The 19,384-nt window shown below is 35.4% G+C and overlaps 1 protein-coding gene across 33 annotated transcripts in view; it reads right to left on the bottom strand.

The window, feature by feature from the left end:
* Nucleotides 1-19,384, bottom strand: part of agbl1 (AGBL carboxypeptidase 1) — a 395,384-nt gene that overhangs the window by 374,305 nt on the left and 1,695 nt on the right. For 7 of the 33 annotated variants that reach the window (XM_087311860.1, XM_087311869.1, XM_087311875.1 and 4 more), the window contains exons 2-3: nt 10,499-10,637; nt 6,404-6,505 (exon numbers count right to left, since the gene is read on the bottom strand). The exons of 3 other annotated variants lie outside the window; for them this stretch is intronic. Coding sequence is in view for 17 of the 30 variants with exons in the window: in XM_087311849.1 (XP_087167975.1) it covers nt 6,233-6,307; nt 6,404-6,505 (177 nt within the window). In the remaining 13 variants the exon portion in view is untranslated. Of the gene's footprint in view, nt 1-6,232; nt 6,308-6,403; nt 6,506-10,498; nt 10,638-19,384 lie in introns of all 33 variants that reach the window. 23 more of the 33 variants (XM_087311870.1, XM_087311859.1, XM_087311867.1 and 20 more) reach the window with 6 other exon arrangements.

The following is a 19,384-nucleotide window of genomic DNA, read 5'->3' as shown; positions in this document are numbered from 1 at the left end:
TTCAGTGTGTGTGCGTGTGTGTGTGTGTGTGTGTGTGTGTGTGTGTGTGTGTGTGTGTGTGTCAGGAATTTTAAACATAAAAATAAACAAACCAAAAGACTGAAAAAATCTATTAAAACCCCACAATTATTGCAGATTTTTTTTTCTTTGCATTCTCCATTTTGTTTGTGCATTATTAAATGTGTTTAACCACTTTTATTAAGGGGCCAAACACCTATTGTAGCCGTTTTCTTAATTCTGCTCACAGCTTAGTTTTAATTTCATGTGTAGATTCCTATAATCCTAAGCTAAAATATGTGGACTTTAATCACTGGTTTGACATGTTCACCAACAGCCAATTTATAGGCACTGATTACACTTCGGGTGGGGATTATTTTCTAATTTTGTGTAACATCATCAAGAAAGAAAGAGAAAGAAGGAAATGAAAGTCAAAACTCAGAATAATGATCTACAGAAGGCTAATCACAAAAGTCCATATCATGCCAAATAACTGACTTGACTTTTCGTATAATGGAAAGTCATGAGATAGAGGTCATTTTTCCTTCATTTTTTGAAGCCGTCAGCATTACAGAAACATGATGTGATATGCAGTAATATCCTCTCTCTTGAAAATCCTCTGTCAGACTCGAGCGGTTATCAGGATAACTCTTCCCGCTTCAATTACCTCTCCATCACCTCTTCTCCACGCAGGAAAGAGAGAGAGGGAAAACCAGCCAGTCTTCGCTGAAGGAACATTCTCATTTGTCCGTCGGCTGGAAGCGACATGGCAAACAAGTGTAAAACGTTCAGAAGGAAAAGTAATATATAAACAATGTTGACTATTTGAATGGCAGTGGTGTGTACTCCCCGCCAACAGGGCCTCAAACCAACAGAGCACATCCTAGGCTGAGTGTTTTTGACAAGAGCATTACACTGCCACAGCCTGGCAACACTGGCAACAGCCTGCCACAGCTGACAACGACCAGTCCCTCCAGAAAACTGAAAAATTATAAAGAATTGTGCTGCGTACCAATCCACATACTATCCATCCTAAATAGTATTTGATAAAAAAGAATTATTATGTCTCAAACAAATAGTATGTTGAAAAGACTATGGCAGAGGTTCCCAGATGGTTTGCTATTTCCGGTAAAAAATTGAAGTGTAGAAGCGTCCATACTCTAACCGCTGATATTGCCCACAATACATTTGGCATTGGATGCGAATTCGATTAGAACTACAAACTGTGTGAAAATTGTAAATAAACTACAAACATGATGGACGCGCGAGACCAACCATCAAGTAGAGAGTCTTCGGTAAAGATGTTTGAAAGACTGTTAGTCAATATCTAGCCCACTGGAAAATATTTAAATCGCATTATCTGTGTTAAATTTGATCTGCAACAACAATACTGAACTTATATAAAGACGCGTTAGGACGTCTGAACGCAGAATTATCCAAAGACCTGAGGAGATTTCTTTGCATGAAAGACTCATGAATGGGAGATTAACCTGCTGCTGCTTCTCCAATAAGGTAGGAAATTAAATACGACAGAAATGCGGATCATGTGTGGATGATTGACAGGGCAGGGGGCATAACGAAGCAACACAATGATCTGTTAAAGAGGAAGTAGTATGTCCCAAAGCTTGCACACTCAACTGTTGCACACTCAAAAGTATAAACTTTTCATTCACAAAAACTGTACATATTTTTAGGGCGTAGTATAAGTATGCGAATTGGTATGCAGCATTGTTCTAGCCTTTACTACTGCTACTACTACACTACTACTATATACATATATATACAAATATATACATATACATATATATACATATATATACATATACATATATATACATATATATACACATACATATACATACATATATATACACATACATATACATATATACATATATATATATACATACATATACATATATATACATACATATACATATATACATATACATACATATATATACACATACATATACATATATATATATATATATACGTACATATACATATATACATATATATACATACATATACATATATACATATATATACATATATATATATATATATATATATATATATATATATATATATATATATACATATATATATATATATACATATATATATATATATATACATATATATATACATATATATATATATACACACACATACACACACGTACGTACACCGATTTCCGATTTTTTTTTTTTACCTAAAATTATGGAAAGATGTCTTTTGAGTTTCATTTTTAAATGTTAAACTCAGCATATGCATTAATAAAGTGAACACATTAATCATGCAGTACAAACTGAGCTGCTCTGAGACACTGAAAACACTGTTATCGGGAGCTGCTCATATGTAATATTAAACTACACTGAACTGAACTAAACTGAACTTCAACTGTGAAAACTGAACTGAAGCGGTTTCAGTTAACTTTACTAGAACTTTAATGTGAAGCCGCTTTGACACAATCTACATTGTAAAAGCGCAATAGAAATAATGATGAATTGAACCGAATTGTAAAACATCACAGTCAAACATCCAACACATCCAACTACACCAATGTGCAATCTGATAATCTTTTACTCATTTTAGTAGATGCTTTTGTCCAATCCACTGACAGAATTCATAAAAAGAAAGGTTTCTGGTAATTAACACTATTTTATATCTTCAACTCTGATTTTCTTCTTCTTCTTTCTCACATTTGGAGCTTTAGTGAGTGTTAATTTCAGGCCCTGTCTGTACTGGACGCTGCATATCCAGCTCAAAGACAAAAGCAGGCTGACATGAAAAGACGGCGCTCTTCGCAGACACTCAGCCATTGTTTTCTTTGTGAAAAGAGCTCGCAAGAATGAACTATCATCCTAATTAGACACACGCTATTAACCAGCTTAATTACCCTTCGCCCTGAAGCCACAAGCCTCTCTGGCAGCTTCAGTCGCAGCGTTTCGTTGTCTCTTATCTCACTTTGATGAGGTCCATCAGACAGATGAGGCCGGTAGGAAGGATTTTTAAAAGTAATCATCTGCAGTTTGGTCAATTTGGCGCTAATTAACAAAAGAAAGCAATGACAGGAAATGCTGGTTCTACAAGACAAACATTTTAAACATGCAGTGTTCAAGGTGCTGTATTGGAACAGTTATAAGCAATAGTAATAATAGTAAATGTAATATTATTATTATTATTATTATTATTATTATTATTATTATTGTTGTTATTATTAATATTATTAATTAAAATTCATTGAATATTATGTATCTATTTAAATATGGTTATTATTGTTATTAATATCACTTCTACTACCACTATACTGCTGCATTATTTTTGTCATATGATTAAAAAATAAAAATAAAAATCACAATACAGTTTACTTATATTTTAGCATTACAATTTGTATATATTTTTTATAAATATCATTTTAATAAATATACTACTATTAATATAATTAAATATACATATTTTAAAACAATTATGCTAAAATTGTGAATAATAAAACTGCTAATACAATATTTTCTGCAAAAAATTAAATAAAAAATGTTTATATTAATTTTAGTTATTTTCATAAAAGTATGCATTTATGCATTTAATTACCCAAAACAATAGCTATCCACATCAGCATTTTAATAGATAAATATTTGAGATTTTTTTTTTGTGCAAAGTAAAATAAATTGACTGAATTCATCCATTGAAATGTTTTACATTGTATTGGATTGACCAGACTAAAAAGGTTGCATATAAAAGCACATAAAAGCTTGCACATATTTATATATAATCCTTCCATTTTGTAAATGTATTTAAATATAACTAAATTACTAAAAACCGGTTAGAAAATAAGCCTTGAGACAACACCGTCCAATACTGGAGAAATACAAGCATAAAAAACTGCACCACCTGCATGAAAACAAACTAGAGTCAATAAAGCTGTGGCAGACATCTAAAAATCTATAAACAGTCCAAACAGAGCATGCTTTTTGCAAAGAGTCTATAAATGCACAGCTTCTGATGCACTTAAAACGGTCTAAAAGGCTTTCTTTAGCTCGAGCCAGGCAGAAGAGGTCCAGTCAAGTGGAAGGGATTAAAAACACTGAGTGCTATTTTCAGACATCACTGTACAAAACAGCAGCCATCCTGAAGAAGAGCTGCTTCTGAACCACTGAGGCTAAAAGCTGAAGAAGCCAACACTCAAAATCCTTATTCAGTTCCATATAAACCTTTACAGAGTTAAGATTTAACACTGAAACCAATCAAAGCAATGATTTAGATGTGTTAAAAAAAATCTTACCGTTAAGCAAAAACTGAGGTAAAAAAAATATACAGGAGGGCTAATAATTCTGACTTTAACTACATGCATGGACATACAATCTTCTAACCATCAGAATTCTCACCATGTACTCCCACCTAAAAGGGCAACTATCACGCACAGTCAACTTCTGTAAGCTGTTTGGACAGAACTGCGTATAGATACAGTGTGTCCACAGTCATACTGGATTGATAGAAGCACAAAAAGTCTCTTTTTTTTTTTTTTTTTTTTTTTTAAGCTTCATGACGTTACAAAAGGATACAAATGCCAGCGATTTTGAGGCCACACTTTATGAAGCAGGAAGTGGTACACTTTGTGTTTTTTGAAGCATTCTGAACATTTTGAGCTACATGGTTCATAATCGCTGGAATCAGCACAGCTGCATAGTGTGTGCACACAACTATAAACGAGGATGCTTCAATCTCACAATAGGAGTCCCAGTTTGTGGATGTTAAATCAAGTTTATTTTGTACAAAAACTTTAAGCTAAGGATCTACAGCAGCACATTTACCTGTTTGGTGGGCATCCTGTCACATTTGACACAAGTAGATTAATAAAAAAAATATAAATAAATAGATTGACTTTAAATACAATACCAATGAGATTAATTAAATTGTGTGTAAAGTAATGATTAAGTAAAGAAAGTATGGTTTAGTTTAAAACAGCAACAACAATTTTGTGTGTATCATGTAGCCAAAATGTCTGTTTAAAACCCACCAAAATCTTGATTTTGGGCTACATTACATTCAATATTATTATTGTACATTTATTTCACTATCAACTATTTCACATAGTTCACTATTCACATCATAATAATAATCATTTTATGTTTTAATCAATTATGGCCTTTGATTATTATTATTTTTTAATGTACAGTAGACTAAGAACATTCATGAAAGTCTATAAGGGGGTCCATTTTGAGGCAGGGCTGCATTTCTCTGTGTCAGGGGTGCATTTTTTTTCAGCACAACAACACCAGAACTACGTCATTAATATCATTCAAGATTTTTAAACTATTTTTTTTTTATTAATTATTTTAATATCTGTAAATATTTTTTATAACCATTCAAGATTGTTTTTTTTAAATCAAATGTTGAGGCATCACTTGCTTTTGCTCATATCTCGAACAGTTGTACAGTTCATTTGAGTTTTTAAACTAAAATATTTTAAATTTAAAATTGTAATGACATGAATGGTGAAAAAACAAACATGGGTCTCCACTTTTGCCATGACATCTTTTGGTTTTATCAAACTTATCCCAAACTTATACAAAAACTTTCCTCCTTTTTCAAGGCTGTTTCTAGCCAATAATTATTGGTCATCTGGTTAACCCTCAGCACAGATCATAAATATGTCTGTACGGTCATACCTGTTTCAGACAAAATCTCTTCAAAGTGATTCATATTCAACTCAAATCTAATGCAGCGCCACGCGAACTTGTTTTGTCAAGTCTCAAAAAAGTTTGTACGCTCCATCAGCCGAAATCATGTCCGCGCACCCAAAGCAACCTCCGCAAACACGGCGATGAAGTCACAAGTGCCGCCACACAAATGAACTAGCAAACACGTCGAGTATAAACCAGACTTTAAGACTTTAAGGTGTAAATGATGATCAACAATGTAATTAGAAATGGAATTACAGATGGAATTACATGCAGGTATTTAATTAAGCCAAAGTACAATGTTAAAACATGTATTTACACAATAAGTACATTGTAACAAATTATTAATTTAAGTGTACATATTAGTTAAGGTCACCTAATATAAAGTTGCACCCAGTTTTTCATCTTGTAATTCTCAAGTTGTTTCTCCACCCTAATTCTCACAAAAATAAATCAGTATTCAGACTATTTCTCCCCTCACAAATGCTTCTGAATAATGTTAATCCTCAGAAGAACTCCTGATTGAGTTTAAAAAAAAAATCCTTTACCATTAACAAGCACTTTCCACAGCGCACCACAGACAGGGCAGCTCATCTTGGCCCGGTTCCCATTAGGAAAAGCACCTGTCACAAGACAAGCTGGACTCATCAGACTCTACAAGGGCAGCCGGGCAGAACTAAACCGAGGCGGGAGTTTAAGCTTTGACTCATCAGCTTTACCTTTCTCACCTTTCCCTTCTCCAGCGTCTCTGAAGGTTACATTTCTATGCAGATCATTTCCAGGAAATAGAACGCTGGCCTTCTGGCAGCACTGTCTCTGTCCTGAAAAAAAAAAAGAAAGATTACCATCAGAGAAAGGATCTACAACAAGAGTTTGAGCTCGGACGTTCCCCCCTCTCATTCCTGGCCCCTATATAAATTAGCATTTGAAAGGGCTTGTAGACTGTGGAAGGGAAGAGGAAGACGGAGAATGGCGAATGGTAAAGCACACAAGTTCCCCTCACAGTCAAACCATTATTCTTTTACTAGCTTTGAGGGTCTCCTAAAAGAGCCCTTTGTCAAGCCTGTATCCGTAGGTATTTCTTATTTATAATGGTTCCTCATTTCCCTCATTGCTTTTTATATTTAAATATGTCTCTGTTATCCACATACAGTTGAAGTCAATATTATTAGCCCTCCTGTGAATTTTTTATTTTTTTTTAAAGCAAGGAATTTTTTTACAGTATTTGCTATAATATTTTTTTTCAGGTACAATAAAAGCACTTTTGAATTTTTTAAAAACATTTTAAGGTCAATAATATTAGCCCCTTTAAGCAATATTTTAGTTTTTGATTATCTACAGAATAAAATATTTTATACAATGACTTGCCTAATTACCTTAATTTGCCTAATTAACCTAGTTAAGTCTTTAAATTGCACTTTAAGCTGAATGCTAGTATTTTGAGAAATATCTAATACTGTCATCATGGCAAAGATAATTCTGACTTCAACTGAATGTACACGTGGTTTGAATTCGCAATGGATTTTAAACAAGTGTTCACGGGACACATTTGAATGCATATTAACAAAATCTAAAAATCACCAAAAATGGTGGAAAAATTACCCTTGAATCAAGAATTACTGTACATTTTTTCTTAACACTATTCTAGTCTAATTTCTCACTATGAAGTGGTATTTGCCAAGCAGCTGTCAGCAAGAAGATTCCCAGCTTACAGACTTCAGAGATAGAATGTCAACAGCCTTCAATCTATAGAGCCTTGTCCAACAGGAAGCACTTTAATTACACCTAGCAAAACATCACTCATTCATTCATTTTCCTTCAGCTTAGTCTTTGATTTAACAGAGGTTGCCACAGTGGAATGAACCAACAACTATTCCGGCAACCCAGTCCTGGGAAATACCTATACACTCACAAATTTACACATACAGTCATACACTACAGCCAATTTCATTCATTCATTTTTTTTTTCGGCTTAGAATGATTTGACAACTTTTCCAGCATATGTTTTACGCCGCGGATGCCCTTCCAGCTGCAACTCATCACTGGGAAACACCCATACACTCTCTTTCACACTCATACACTACGAATAATTTTTGTTTACCCAACTCACCTATAGCGTATGTCTTTGGACTGTGGAGGAAACCGGAGCACCCGGAGGAAACCCACGTGAACGCGGGGAGAACATGCAAACTCCACACAGAAATGCAAACTGACCCAGCCAAGGCTCGAACCAGTGACCTTCTTGCTGCATCGCCACACCTCTACGGCCAATATAGTTCATCCGATTCACCTATAGCACATATCTTTATATATCTTCATATATCTTTGGACTGTGGGGGAAACCGGAGCACCCTGAGGAAACCCATGGCAACACAGGGAGAACATGCAAACTCCACACAGAAATGTCAACTGGCCCAGCCAGGACTCGGACCTAGCTAAACAATTTTGCCTGAAGCAAAACATGCAAATCAAACTAGCAAAACATGTTTGCCTGAAGGTGCTTCACCAAACAAATTCAAATTTGTTCAGATATGGAAAAAAACTTAAAAATAAAAAAGAGAACATCACACATGTTTGAACGTTTTGCCAATCATTATTACATAACCTGGGTGTTTAGTGACCCAGACCTATATTAATAATTCAGATGGATCTATGACGGCAGCAATACTTTAAAACTCTCCTAATTTTTTTAAGAACTTCAAATGAAATAAAGCCTGTTTTGTTTCAGGGACATTAAAGCATAAGATCTGAGCAATTCATCATTAACTCAATCCACAATTTTTATTTGTGCAATTTAAAGAGTAATGCAGTTACTGTCGACTAAATCTGCACCTTCATATTACATTCAGCATCTTGCTTATGACAAAGTCCATCCTCTATTCTCAAAAGTACAATCTTTGCCATCTTTAAAATCAACATATCGCTTGGTGACTGCTTATTCACCAGATCTAAAGACAACCATATTTAGATTTATTTACGAACAGAAATTGCTCTGCAAATTTCAGTACCACAATTTAAACCATGATTTTTAAATCTTGTTGTTAAAATTCTTCTGTATTACGCCTGTGATAATTATGAGTAAAACATCATGTCATCATATCACATGCCAGCTTGTGTGAACTGCACTTATTTAGTAAACAGATATTGTATTGTTCTTGCCAGCAAATATACAATCACACTACTACATACCTCGGGTCACTAGAGACAAAAAAATGTATTGGAAAAAAAAACTGTTATATTGTTTATAATAAGGGTGACAGGGAGGGTCATTGGTTAGCACTGTCGCCTCACAGTAAGAAGGCCACTGATTTGAGTCCCGGCTGGGTCAGTTGGCATTTCTGTGTGGAGTTTGCATGTTCTCCGTGTGTTCGCGTGGGTTTCCTCTGGGTGCTGTAATTTCCTCCACAGTCCAAAGACATGCACTATAGGTGAACTGAATAAGCTAAATTGGCTGTAGTGTATGAGTGTAAATGAGAGTGTATTGGTGTTTCCCAGTGATGGTTGTGGCTGGAAGAGCATCCACAGCATATAAAAACATATGCTGATAAGTTGGCGGTTCATTCCGCTGTGGCTACCCCTGATAAATAACAGGTCTAAACCGAAGGAAAATTAATGAATGGACGAATGTTTATATTAAAAACATTGAAAATACTACAAAAGTTGATGATTATTTACTGCAAAAACTTTGTGTTCCTACAACAGGGTGTCCAATCCAAACTTTGTGGTATTACAACAGGGTGTTCAGTCCAAACTTTGTGTTCCTACAACAGGGTGTCCAATCCAAACTTTGTGGTATTACAACAGGGTGTTCAGTCCAAACTTTGTGTTCCTACAACAGGGTGTCCAATCCAAACTTTGTGTTCCTACAACAGGGTGTCCAGTCCAACAACAGGGTGTCCAGTCCAAACTTTGTGTTCCTACAACAGGGTGTCCAGTCCAACAACAGGGTGTCCAGTCCAAACTTTGTGTTCCTACAACAGGGTGTCCAGTCCAAACTTTGTGTTCCTACAACAGGGTGTCCAGTCCAAACTTTGTGTTCCTACAACAGGGTGTTCAGTCCAAACTTTGTGTTCCTACAACAGGGTGTCCAGTCCAAACTTTGTGTTCCTACAACAGGTTGTGCAATCCTCCTCCCAGAGCACATATGTTTAGCATGATAAAGCTCCTATTTTATCTCCCTAATTTACCTCACCTGGACCAGCTTATCAGTTGTACCAGGCATACCAAAAGCTTTCAAACAAGTTGAAAATAAACTTCACAGGACAGTGGCCCTCCAGAACAAAAGTCTGGACAACCCTGATTTAAGCCTCATTTACACCACAGACTAATTACTAACTAACTGTGATTAGCTTTTTTCTTCACTCCATTTGCACGTTCTTTCAGTTGTGACTCATATATAAACCACGTTTACACTTTCCATTAAAATATGGTTCTACAAATAGGCGCAAAATATGCTTGATGTTTGTTCTGCAATATATTTATATATTATTCTGATTTTATGGGGCAAGTGGGTATTAAAAGGAAAAGAGCCATCAGTGCAGCCTGTGCATATGCTTTAGTATTGGTGTCCTCAACCAATCACAGTAGGACTGTACTATATTGGAAAAATCTAACATTGCAATCTTTTGCAATTTTAATAGAGTTTCACCAGATGACTTGAATATCTCTATTTGGAAATAATGCAACATAAGCTCATTCTGAAAACGTTGCCCTATATACGTTTCTGGAGATCATGAATTATGTAGCCAGAAGTGGTTGCATTTAATTTTTTACATGAACGCTCAGCGTAGTTTGATGTTCCTTTTCATGCTTACCAGCTGACTGCTTATCTTCGGCTGAACGGCTTTCCGGCTGTTACCAGTTTGTCCATTTAACTTGCTATGTATGTCGGTAGACTTAAGACACAGAGAGGAGATGACCACAATGACAGAGTTCGAGTCCAGTTCCAGAAAGCTGGTAAGACACAAACAAAATGCAAAAAATAAAATAAACAAGAAAATAACAGGGTGAGAATGTGGTAAAACATGGTAAAAATCAGACAGAGGGTTTTTCTTTTTTCGAATTGCTTTTTAAATTTGTCAGTTGGGTTTAGGGAGGTGTGTGGGCAGGTCAATCTGTGCTTTTTAAAATACTATTGGTTGGGTTTAAGGAAGAGGGAGGGTGAGTCAGTCGATTAGTCAGTCAATCAATCATTCAGTCAGTCAAACAGTCAACCAACAGCGCCCTCTGGTGGATTTACGAGAAACAGCAGGCGTAAATGGCACTTGTGAGCGTAACAAAGCACCCTCTCAGAGATTCGCAAAAACAAAAACTGCAATGTAGCTCCAGGGACTTATTTGACGGTCTCCTGAAATGTATACCTACAAGCATAGATATTTATAATAAAAAATACACCACTTTATCGTTTTTCAAATTTAACAGTATTCAGATAGATTAACTGAATAATACTAATAATTTAATAAAATTAATCATTAGTAAAGTAACAAATTAAACAATTCATATTGCCTGAATGCTTTTAAAATCATTCATTCATTCATTCATTTTCTTGTCGGCTTAGTCCCTTTATTAGTTCGGGGTCGCCACAGCGGAATGAATCGCCAACTTATCCAGCAAATTTTTACACAGTGGATGCCTTTCCAGCCGCCATCCCATCTCTGGGAAACATCCACACACATTCACACACACACTCATACACTACGGACAATTTAGCCTACCCAATTCACCTGTACCGCATGTCTTTGGACTCTGGGGGAAACCGGAGCGCTTTTAAAATCATTATAGTCATAAATGTTTTAATCCAGACTCATTGCATATCCTGTGATGTTACTATTACATAGTGATATCGATGCTGAAACAATATATTGTGCAGCCCTTATTCACAGGGACGTCTGGGTGAAAGAGTTGTCAGGACTGGCTTATTGTGTTTTTTATTATTATTATTATTATTATTATTACAATTTTAAATAATTTTTTTTCCACATTTGTCACCCAAACACCAGTGATGGGGACAACTGCGCAATTAATAAACAGCATTACTAACGGTGATACTTTTTTCAGTAACCAGTAATAAAACGAATCACTGTTTTCCTTTTACAACGCCATTACTGTTACTGACAATAAAATGCATATTACTATTATTGAGAACACTGCAGCGATTTTTATGCGTACAGCGTCTCTCTCAGCCATTTCACAGGACATCTCTTTCTCTGGGGTGTGTGTGTGTGTGTTCAGGGCTGCAGCGGGACACAAAACCAACCAGTGATCATGATAGGTGTGTCTGTGAACGTGGTGCAACTGAGACATTTCCATCATTTACCAATCAGAGGCAGAGTAGGATGGGTGTTTACACACAAGCACAGGCACACACCAATTAGCAGTAGTCAGAATGATGGCAAATTCATCAAGTTTAAAGGTAGCGTTTGCAAACTGGAAATATAAGCACTACTTTTCCTTTGTTGAGGTAAAAGGCAAGAATGTTTATGTATCGTACGCTCAGGAAAAAAAAAAAAGTCTCTCTGAGTCGGTGAAAAGTAATTCTAATCTAACAAAGCACTTCACATCGTCACATGCTGCCACAAAATTTGTGGTTATGCAGGTGATAACACAAGCTCATGAGGTCAAGGCAAATAAAACTTGATTTTTCTCCACCGCAAACACTTATTACTCCGACAGAATTAAACAAAATAATATCTAGATATATAGCTGCCATTGTCTCTCACATTGTCCCACAACAACATTAAAACAGTGTAGATTAGTGTAAAATGGTTTATATTTATTGTATAGTCATTTGACAAATTTGATTTTTTTTTTTAAGTAACGCAATGGTTACTTTCCCTTGTAGTTACTTTTATAATTATGTAACTCAGTTACTAACTCAGTTACTATTTGTGAGAAGTAATAGCTATAACAATTTTTTTTTAAAGGAACGTACCCAACACTGTTAAACACATGCTTGCCTCTAGAGTAACATGACATCCTTAAATCGCAAAGTACCAAATTGTCACCTACTTTTGACATACATAATGCAAGACCTCAGAAAATCTGATCTGCTTGTCTCATGAGGAAGCATAACCATTTTACGTATTGCTTAAAGAGTGGTTAATTCTTATGGATTCATACGAGTTTTAAAAAATGAGGCATGCCTCATCATACCCCTCATTGGAGGATGAGCAAATCATACTAAAAAGTAGGAATGAGATCGTACAAATTAATGCGAATTAGCCACTAAATCAAAACTTTACAAATTGCTGCAAGATATCATTGGACGTTCACATTGGCCCAGATCTGATTTATTTTGGTTTACACTCATAGAACCCATCCAATCTGTGTTAAAGCTAAGCACCTAAGCTCTAGCACTGGCTCTGAATTGGATCGGAGTCACAATGGGCGAAATGCACAGCAAGTGTTTTTCAGCCAAACGATACATGTTCGGTGAAAGGTTTACTGTATGTGACTATTTTCAATTTCATTCAATTCCTTTTTACAGCATTGATGTTGTAATGCAATTAAAATACAATATGTTGAAAAGACTTAAGCATTCATTTGTTCGACCTTAAAACAAGATGAAAGACTGTTTTAATGCAAGCGCCGTCAGGAGCAGCAAAAACTCCATTAAAAATACTGTGGTAGAATACATTTCCACATTTTGAAGACATGGCAGGAAATAATGTCAGTTAATTTGGTGCACCTTGTCCAGTCTGATACCCTCTTTATGTCCTATCTCAGTCAAGCAGAGAAGATCACAGATTTTTAAAGAGAAAGATTCTTCAGATCTTAAACGTGGCGATTTTGTTATGGAGCCGTCAGTTCACCTGAACGATTATGTAAATACCCCATTGGGTCACATTAGCAAACAGTGTAATTGGGGTTTTGTCCACACAATTATAGAACCCATTCAATCTGTTACACCCACGCAAATAAACTAGCTCTGAATTGGATTGGAATAGCAATTGGTTAACATCCAGCATAACCGGGACTATGTAATCAACTCTTCCTAAACACTGCCCTCTACAGAAAAAAACACATCATAACTGAAATTCCTCCACAATAAATCAAAATTCAAATCATTCAAGGTTATTACACCCCTGCATACCACCACAGACTGAAGGTATGCAGATGAAGTCCTCTACTCTCGCCTAAAGACTGGGTCACTGCATTCTTCCACAGCATTAAAGCCAGAGCCGACTCTCCGTTTGATCCTTTGTGACGGAGCCGGCAGTCCAATTGAAATTTCCTGCTTGCTGACTAGAAGAGCCGAGCTGTGGCTGTTCCAGCGAGGACCCAGTCATCCTGTCACTAATGGAGAAGCCCAGCGCACACAATCGCCACACAGAAGCTTCTCAAAGAGCCCGGGACGGACGGCCAAACGGCCCACCACCCCCCCAAATCATCCAGCTCTAATCTCCCTCAAAACAGGCACATTAAAAGAGACCGGCTGACAGCCATAATAGAGAGAGGGGGCTGGTGAACAATACTGCCCCATCCGCTGCATGTCTTACCGTTGGGTCTTATTGTGGCCCTGGCTGGGAGAAGATTTTTTTTTTTTCCGTATACATGCCTGGTGAGAGGAAGGAGAGATTTCTTGGTTCTACACCTCTTTATTCTTGATGGTTTTTGGCTCGGTGCTGGGAAAGCCAAGAAAGAGAAAAAGCGAGAGAGTTACAGAGATTGGACATACAGTCAGCTTTAAATGGAAAATAAATAAATATGTATTTTTATTTGAAGCTCCAGAGATTAAGTCATCAAGGGATTTTCCAAAGCTCTGAAAAAATATGGGGGTGTGATATTTTTTATTTCAGTTTCTCTCTGTGGAATGGAAGTAATCCCAGCAAGCACAGAACGTCAACATGACGTCAGACTGACGTTGTACCTCAACGTTGTGGGACAATTTGTTTGGAAATTAAACTTGGGTTAACGTCATGATGACATCAATAATAATAATAATAATAATAATAATAATAATAATAATAATAATAATAATTCCTTCCATTTATATAGCACTTTTTCTAGATACTCAAAGAGCTTTACACAATGGGGGAATCTTCTCATCTACCACCAGTATGCAGCATCCACCTGGTGGACGCAAGACTGCACACCACACACCAGCTGATTGGTTAATTAACAATATATATAAATATATATATATAAATATATATATATAGATAGATAGATAGATATGTGTGTGTGTGTGTGTGTGTGTATGTATATGTATATATATTTATATATATTGTTAATTAACAAGGGAAATGTCAAGCTCTTTCCAGAAAATATATTTGTTCAGTCAATAGTCCTACAGTGCCAAAAGCGACAAAATGGCAACAATTTAGTCTCTATTTTTTTTTTTATCAAAGGTTTTATTAACATGCTGGAAATCTGTTAAAAATTACACATCTGGGGTGTAAATACCTGAATAATTTGACTTGATTACAGCAATTAAGTATACTTTTGATGATTTGTACAGTACTTTATATATATACATATATACATACATACATACATAAATATACATTTCTGTTCATCAGTAGTGCTTTAAAAACCCAACACTATTAAAAATTATATTATTAGCATATATTTTCCATATATTGTTATTTATGTTTTTATTTTTTATTTTCCTCCATTTATTTATTTTGAATTGCATAATGGGAGCTTGATTTTTCCTTGAAAACCGTTAAGCCACCGCATAACTATAGATGTGTTAAAAAATAATGACAATACATATATACATATATATTTGAATATATTTGAATTTTGGGATTTCCGATCATTTGATCAGATCTGGACATCCCTAGTTTAAAGTGCTATATTGTCTGGGGTGGTGTTGAATTTACGTTAGAAAATGTAATAAACTGCCGGTACATTTTCAGTTATTTTACAGGCTTATTTGGTTATACATTATTTCTCATACATAATTTCAAATAACAAAAATGTCATTTAAAGTCACTTTGTTAAACTGTAGAGTTGCATTTTAAACATCAAAAGTCGACAGAACATAGATCAACATCCCATAATGCAATTCACAACCGTAAATAAACAGAAAACAAAACACTTGTGAATCCCAAAATACGGAAACTGTTAACGAATATTTCTTTTTTTACAGAACACATTTAAAGAGTTCATATGCAAAAACCTCTAAATGCCATCTGATATTGCCTTAAAAAATGAGAATTTATTTCTAATGTTAAATTATTTTACTTTACAGACGATGAAAAAACCGATGAAAAATTAATTGACAAAAGTGAATTTGCTAAACCTACCCACAAGAGCCCAAGAAAGACTGTAGACTCCTCATCCTAATATTAAACACATTTAGATGTGATTACTGTGAATTGTGTAGTCAAAATAATCAATTTACAGCACTACATCCACTAGGACTTATCCAATTATCCCTAATTCATTTTATTAAAAAAAGCAAGATAAATCAATTCATTATAAATTTCCCTGCTCTCATCCGTCCTCCTCCTCCTCCAAGAACAATGACTGCAAAATAAAGTGCAGAACTGCAACAAAAGCGGACAGCAGCAGCAGATTTAAGGCAGCAGGTGAAATATGATTAGAGCTGCTGAGAGGCGAAAAGCCCACGATGAAGGCCAGACGCCGCAGTCTCATCAGGAGACACTGCAGCAGCGCAGACAGTGATGGAGAGACACTACAGCACAGCTACAGATGGAGAGATAGACGGGCACGCCGGCCAGCAGGAGGAAGATAAGCTCAGATGAGAGACAAGAGCACCGTGATTTATAAGCTGGTGGTTTTACAAGCACTGTCCGTCTAGTTAAATGACATCTCGTCGTAAAACAAAGCATTTGGACAACCGTCTATCTAAATCATACACTGCGGGTAGGTTGATTGTCACCTAATTATAATGTAAAAATGGAAGCGTGTATATATAATGTAATTAATTTCCTTTCATTATACACACACACACACACACACACACACATACATATATATATATATATATATATATATATATATATATATATATATATATATATATATATATATATATATATATATATAAACACATACATACATACATATACATGCATGCATACATACATATACACATATATATATATATATATATATATATATATATATATATATATATATATATATATATATATATATATATATATATATATATATATATATATTTAGATTTATCTGATGAATCATCTATGGAACTGCATCCTTATCATCACAAATACTGCAGAAGACCTATTGGAACCCACATGGACCCAAAATTCTCACAGAAATCAGACAAGTTTGGTGAGGGAAAATTCATGGTTTTGACATACAATCAGTATGGGGGCATGCGAGACATCTGCAGAGTTGATGGCAACATCAGCAGCTTGAGGTATCAAGACATTAGTGCTGCTCATTACATTACAAACCACAGGTGCTCCAGGATTGGCCAGCCTAGTCACCAGACATGAACATTATTGAGTATGTCTGGCGTAAGATGAATGGGAAGACATTGAAGATGAATCCAAAGAATCTTGATGAACTCTGGGAGTCCTGCAAGAATGCTTTCTTTACCATTCCATACAACTTTATTAAGTGATTTGAGCCATTGCATAGATGTATGGATGCAGACCTCCAAGCTCATGGGAGTCATACACAATATCAATTATTTCGCCACTGCACAATGACTTTATATTCTATACTGTACATTATTTATGTTAAGTGACAAAACTTTTTACTCAGCAAAGTAAGACCATACTATCCTAATTAAATAATTAAACAAAGGCTTGATCATATTTTATTTTGGTAATATAAGCTTAATCTAGAGGCCTTTGCCTTTCATATAAGCCACTTCTGATACCAAACGTAAAAGTCAAGTTATTATTTGTTGTTCCTAAAACTTGGATAGGCGACAAGACTTTTGTCTAGTGTTTGGGGTACTTGGTTATCTACATATATGCACGTCACTAAAAGACCTAATGCATCCTTACTTGAAGGTAACTTTAATCTAATTGGAGCATGAAAAATACAAAGCTTAAAATAAAAGATTAAAGGTACTTTGGGTTTCAGCATACTTTACATTTGACACTTAAGATGTATATATGATTACACAATCTCATTTGTGCATTATATTAAATTACGCATGACGTGTTTTTGGCAAACTTCGCCAAGAGTGAGACTATACGATGATGAATCAGACCATTAAACCTCTGCATGACCTCGACAACAACCATCTCAAGTGCTTTAACAGTATCGCCAGCCAGACTTGCAGAAATCCCCCAATACACTCATAAATCAACACTCTGAACTGCATTCTAACATGGACTTAATCAAATATCCTATAATTTCATCCAACGGGTTTTTATTAAAGGGCATCTGGAAATCCAAGCGTCTGTCAGTAAGATCTGTCCTAATACAAAATGAGATGTCAAACAGGAATGGGGAAAAACGGCAAGCAAACTAAACAATCTCCTGAACGCTGCTGTTCTGGCCAAATAAAAGGCCACAGTCCCTCACGTATCGGAAAACACCAGCGGCATTGAGCTATTGTTCTCCTTGACATACAACTGATATTTATACATGGACTGTCAGCGCACAACAAAGGCTCAGGTTTCTCTAGGTTGCGTGCTGATCTTTTGTTCTCTTTGGAAAGCCAGAGAAAAGAGAGAGATGGGGAAAGCAAAAAAAGAAAAGACAATCAACAGATTGACAAAATGAAACAACAGTGATGGATACTGAGGGGTCATTCACAAATAAAAAATATATCATAATTGGAAGCTGACATTTTTCATGAAGATGTGATTCAATTGATTAAAACACAAGTTACAAAGAGGGACATTTGTGGTTTAAATCTGTCTCTTAAATGCAATTTTAACCCCTTCCCTGACTTTTAGAGAGATCAAGGAATCAATAAGTGGGTTTATGCGGAATGATTTTGGATTTCGAGAGTCAATGGAGAGCAGCAGCTTTCATTTCTGCTTTGATAGTCATGAAACTAGCAACGTCAAATGCTTGTGTTAAAACTGTATGACTTCTAAAAGAATATTGATAATAATTGTATTGTATTTACATGCACATTCAAACTTCTCGCTAGTAACTAATATGAAGCACTACTTTACAATACTTCGAATATCAACAGATATTTTGTTTTGAATCTAAGGTTTGGAGTGGACTACAAACTGCTGGAGGCACTATATTTTAATAATGAGGCTTTGTTGCGTCCTTCTGTTTTAAAACTTTTTAATTTTTTCATACATTCCTTGGCGATCTTGGCCAGTTAGCGGAGATACAGATTTATCTTCCATGGCGCTGTTGATTATGAAGCTCTGGAATGTAATACAAATTCGACAGTCGTTGCCTTAACACAAGCATAATGTAAAACCAATAATTATCAACTATTTCTGTTTTTAGGACTCCTTCTTTTATGATATTTACTTGGTTAAATAACAGAAAAAAGAAGTAGTGTGCTTCTATTTAGCCAGCTGTGATGAAACTGATAGAGAATGGTTTGTAATCAGTGTGTGAATTTTATATTGACAATCAGGGGGGTCAACTTTTTTGGTAATGTTACTGTAGTTCGAGTGTACTTTAGGCATTTGTTGTGTAAAACATGCTAAAGGGATTAAGCCAAATAGAGAAAATTAATGAATATTAATAAAATGCATTTAAGTGCTCAGTGTTTGAGGGATAATTAGTGTCTGACCTGCAGTATCCTCTGATTAGTTATTTTAGAG

This window comes from Danio rerio, chromosome 25 (genome assembly GCF_052040795.2).
Source record: "Danio rerio strain M-AB ecotype USA chromosome 25, GRCz13ab, whole genome shotgun sequence".
Lineage (NCBI taxonomy): Eukaryota > Metazoa > Chordata > Actinopteri > Cypriniformes > Danionidae > Danio > Danio rerio.
This window is presented reverse-complemented; position numbering and strand designations above follow the sequence as displayed.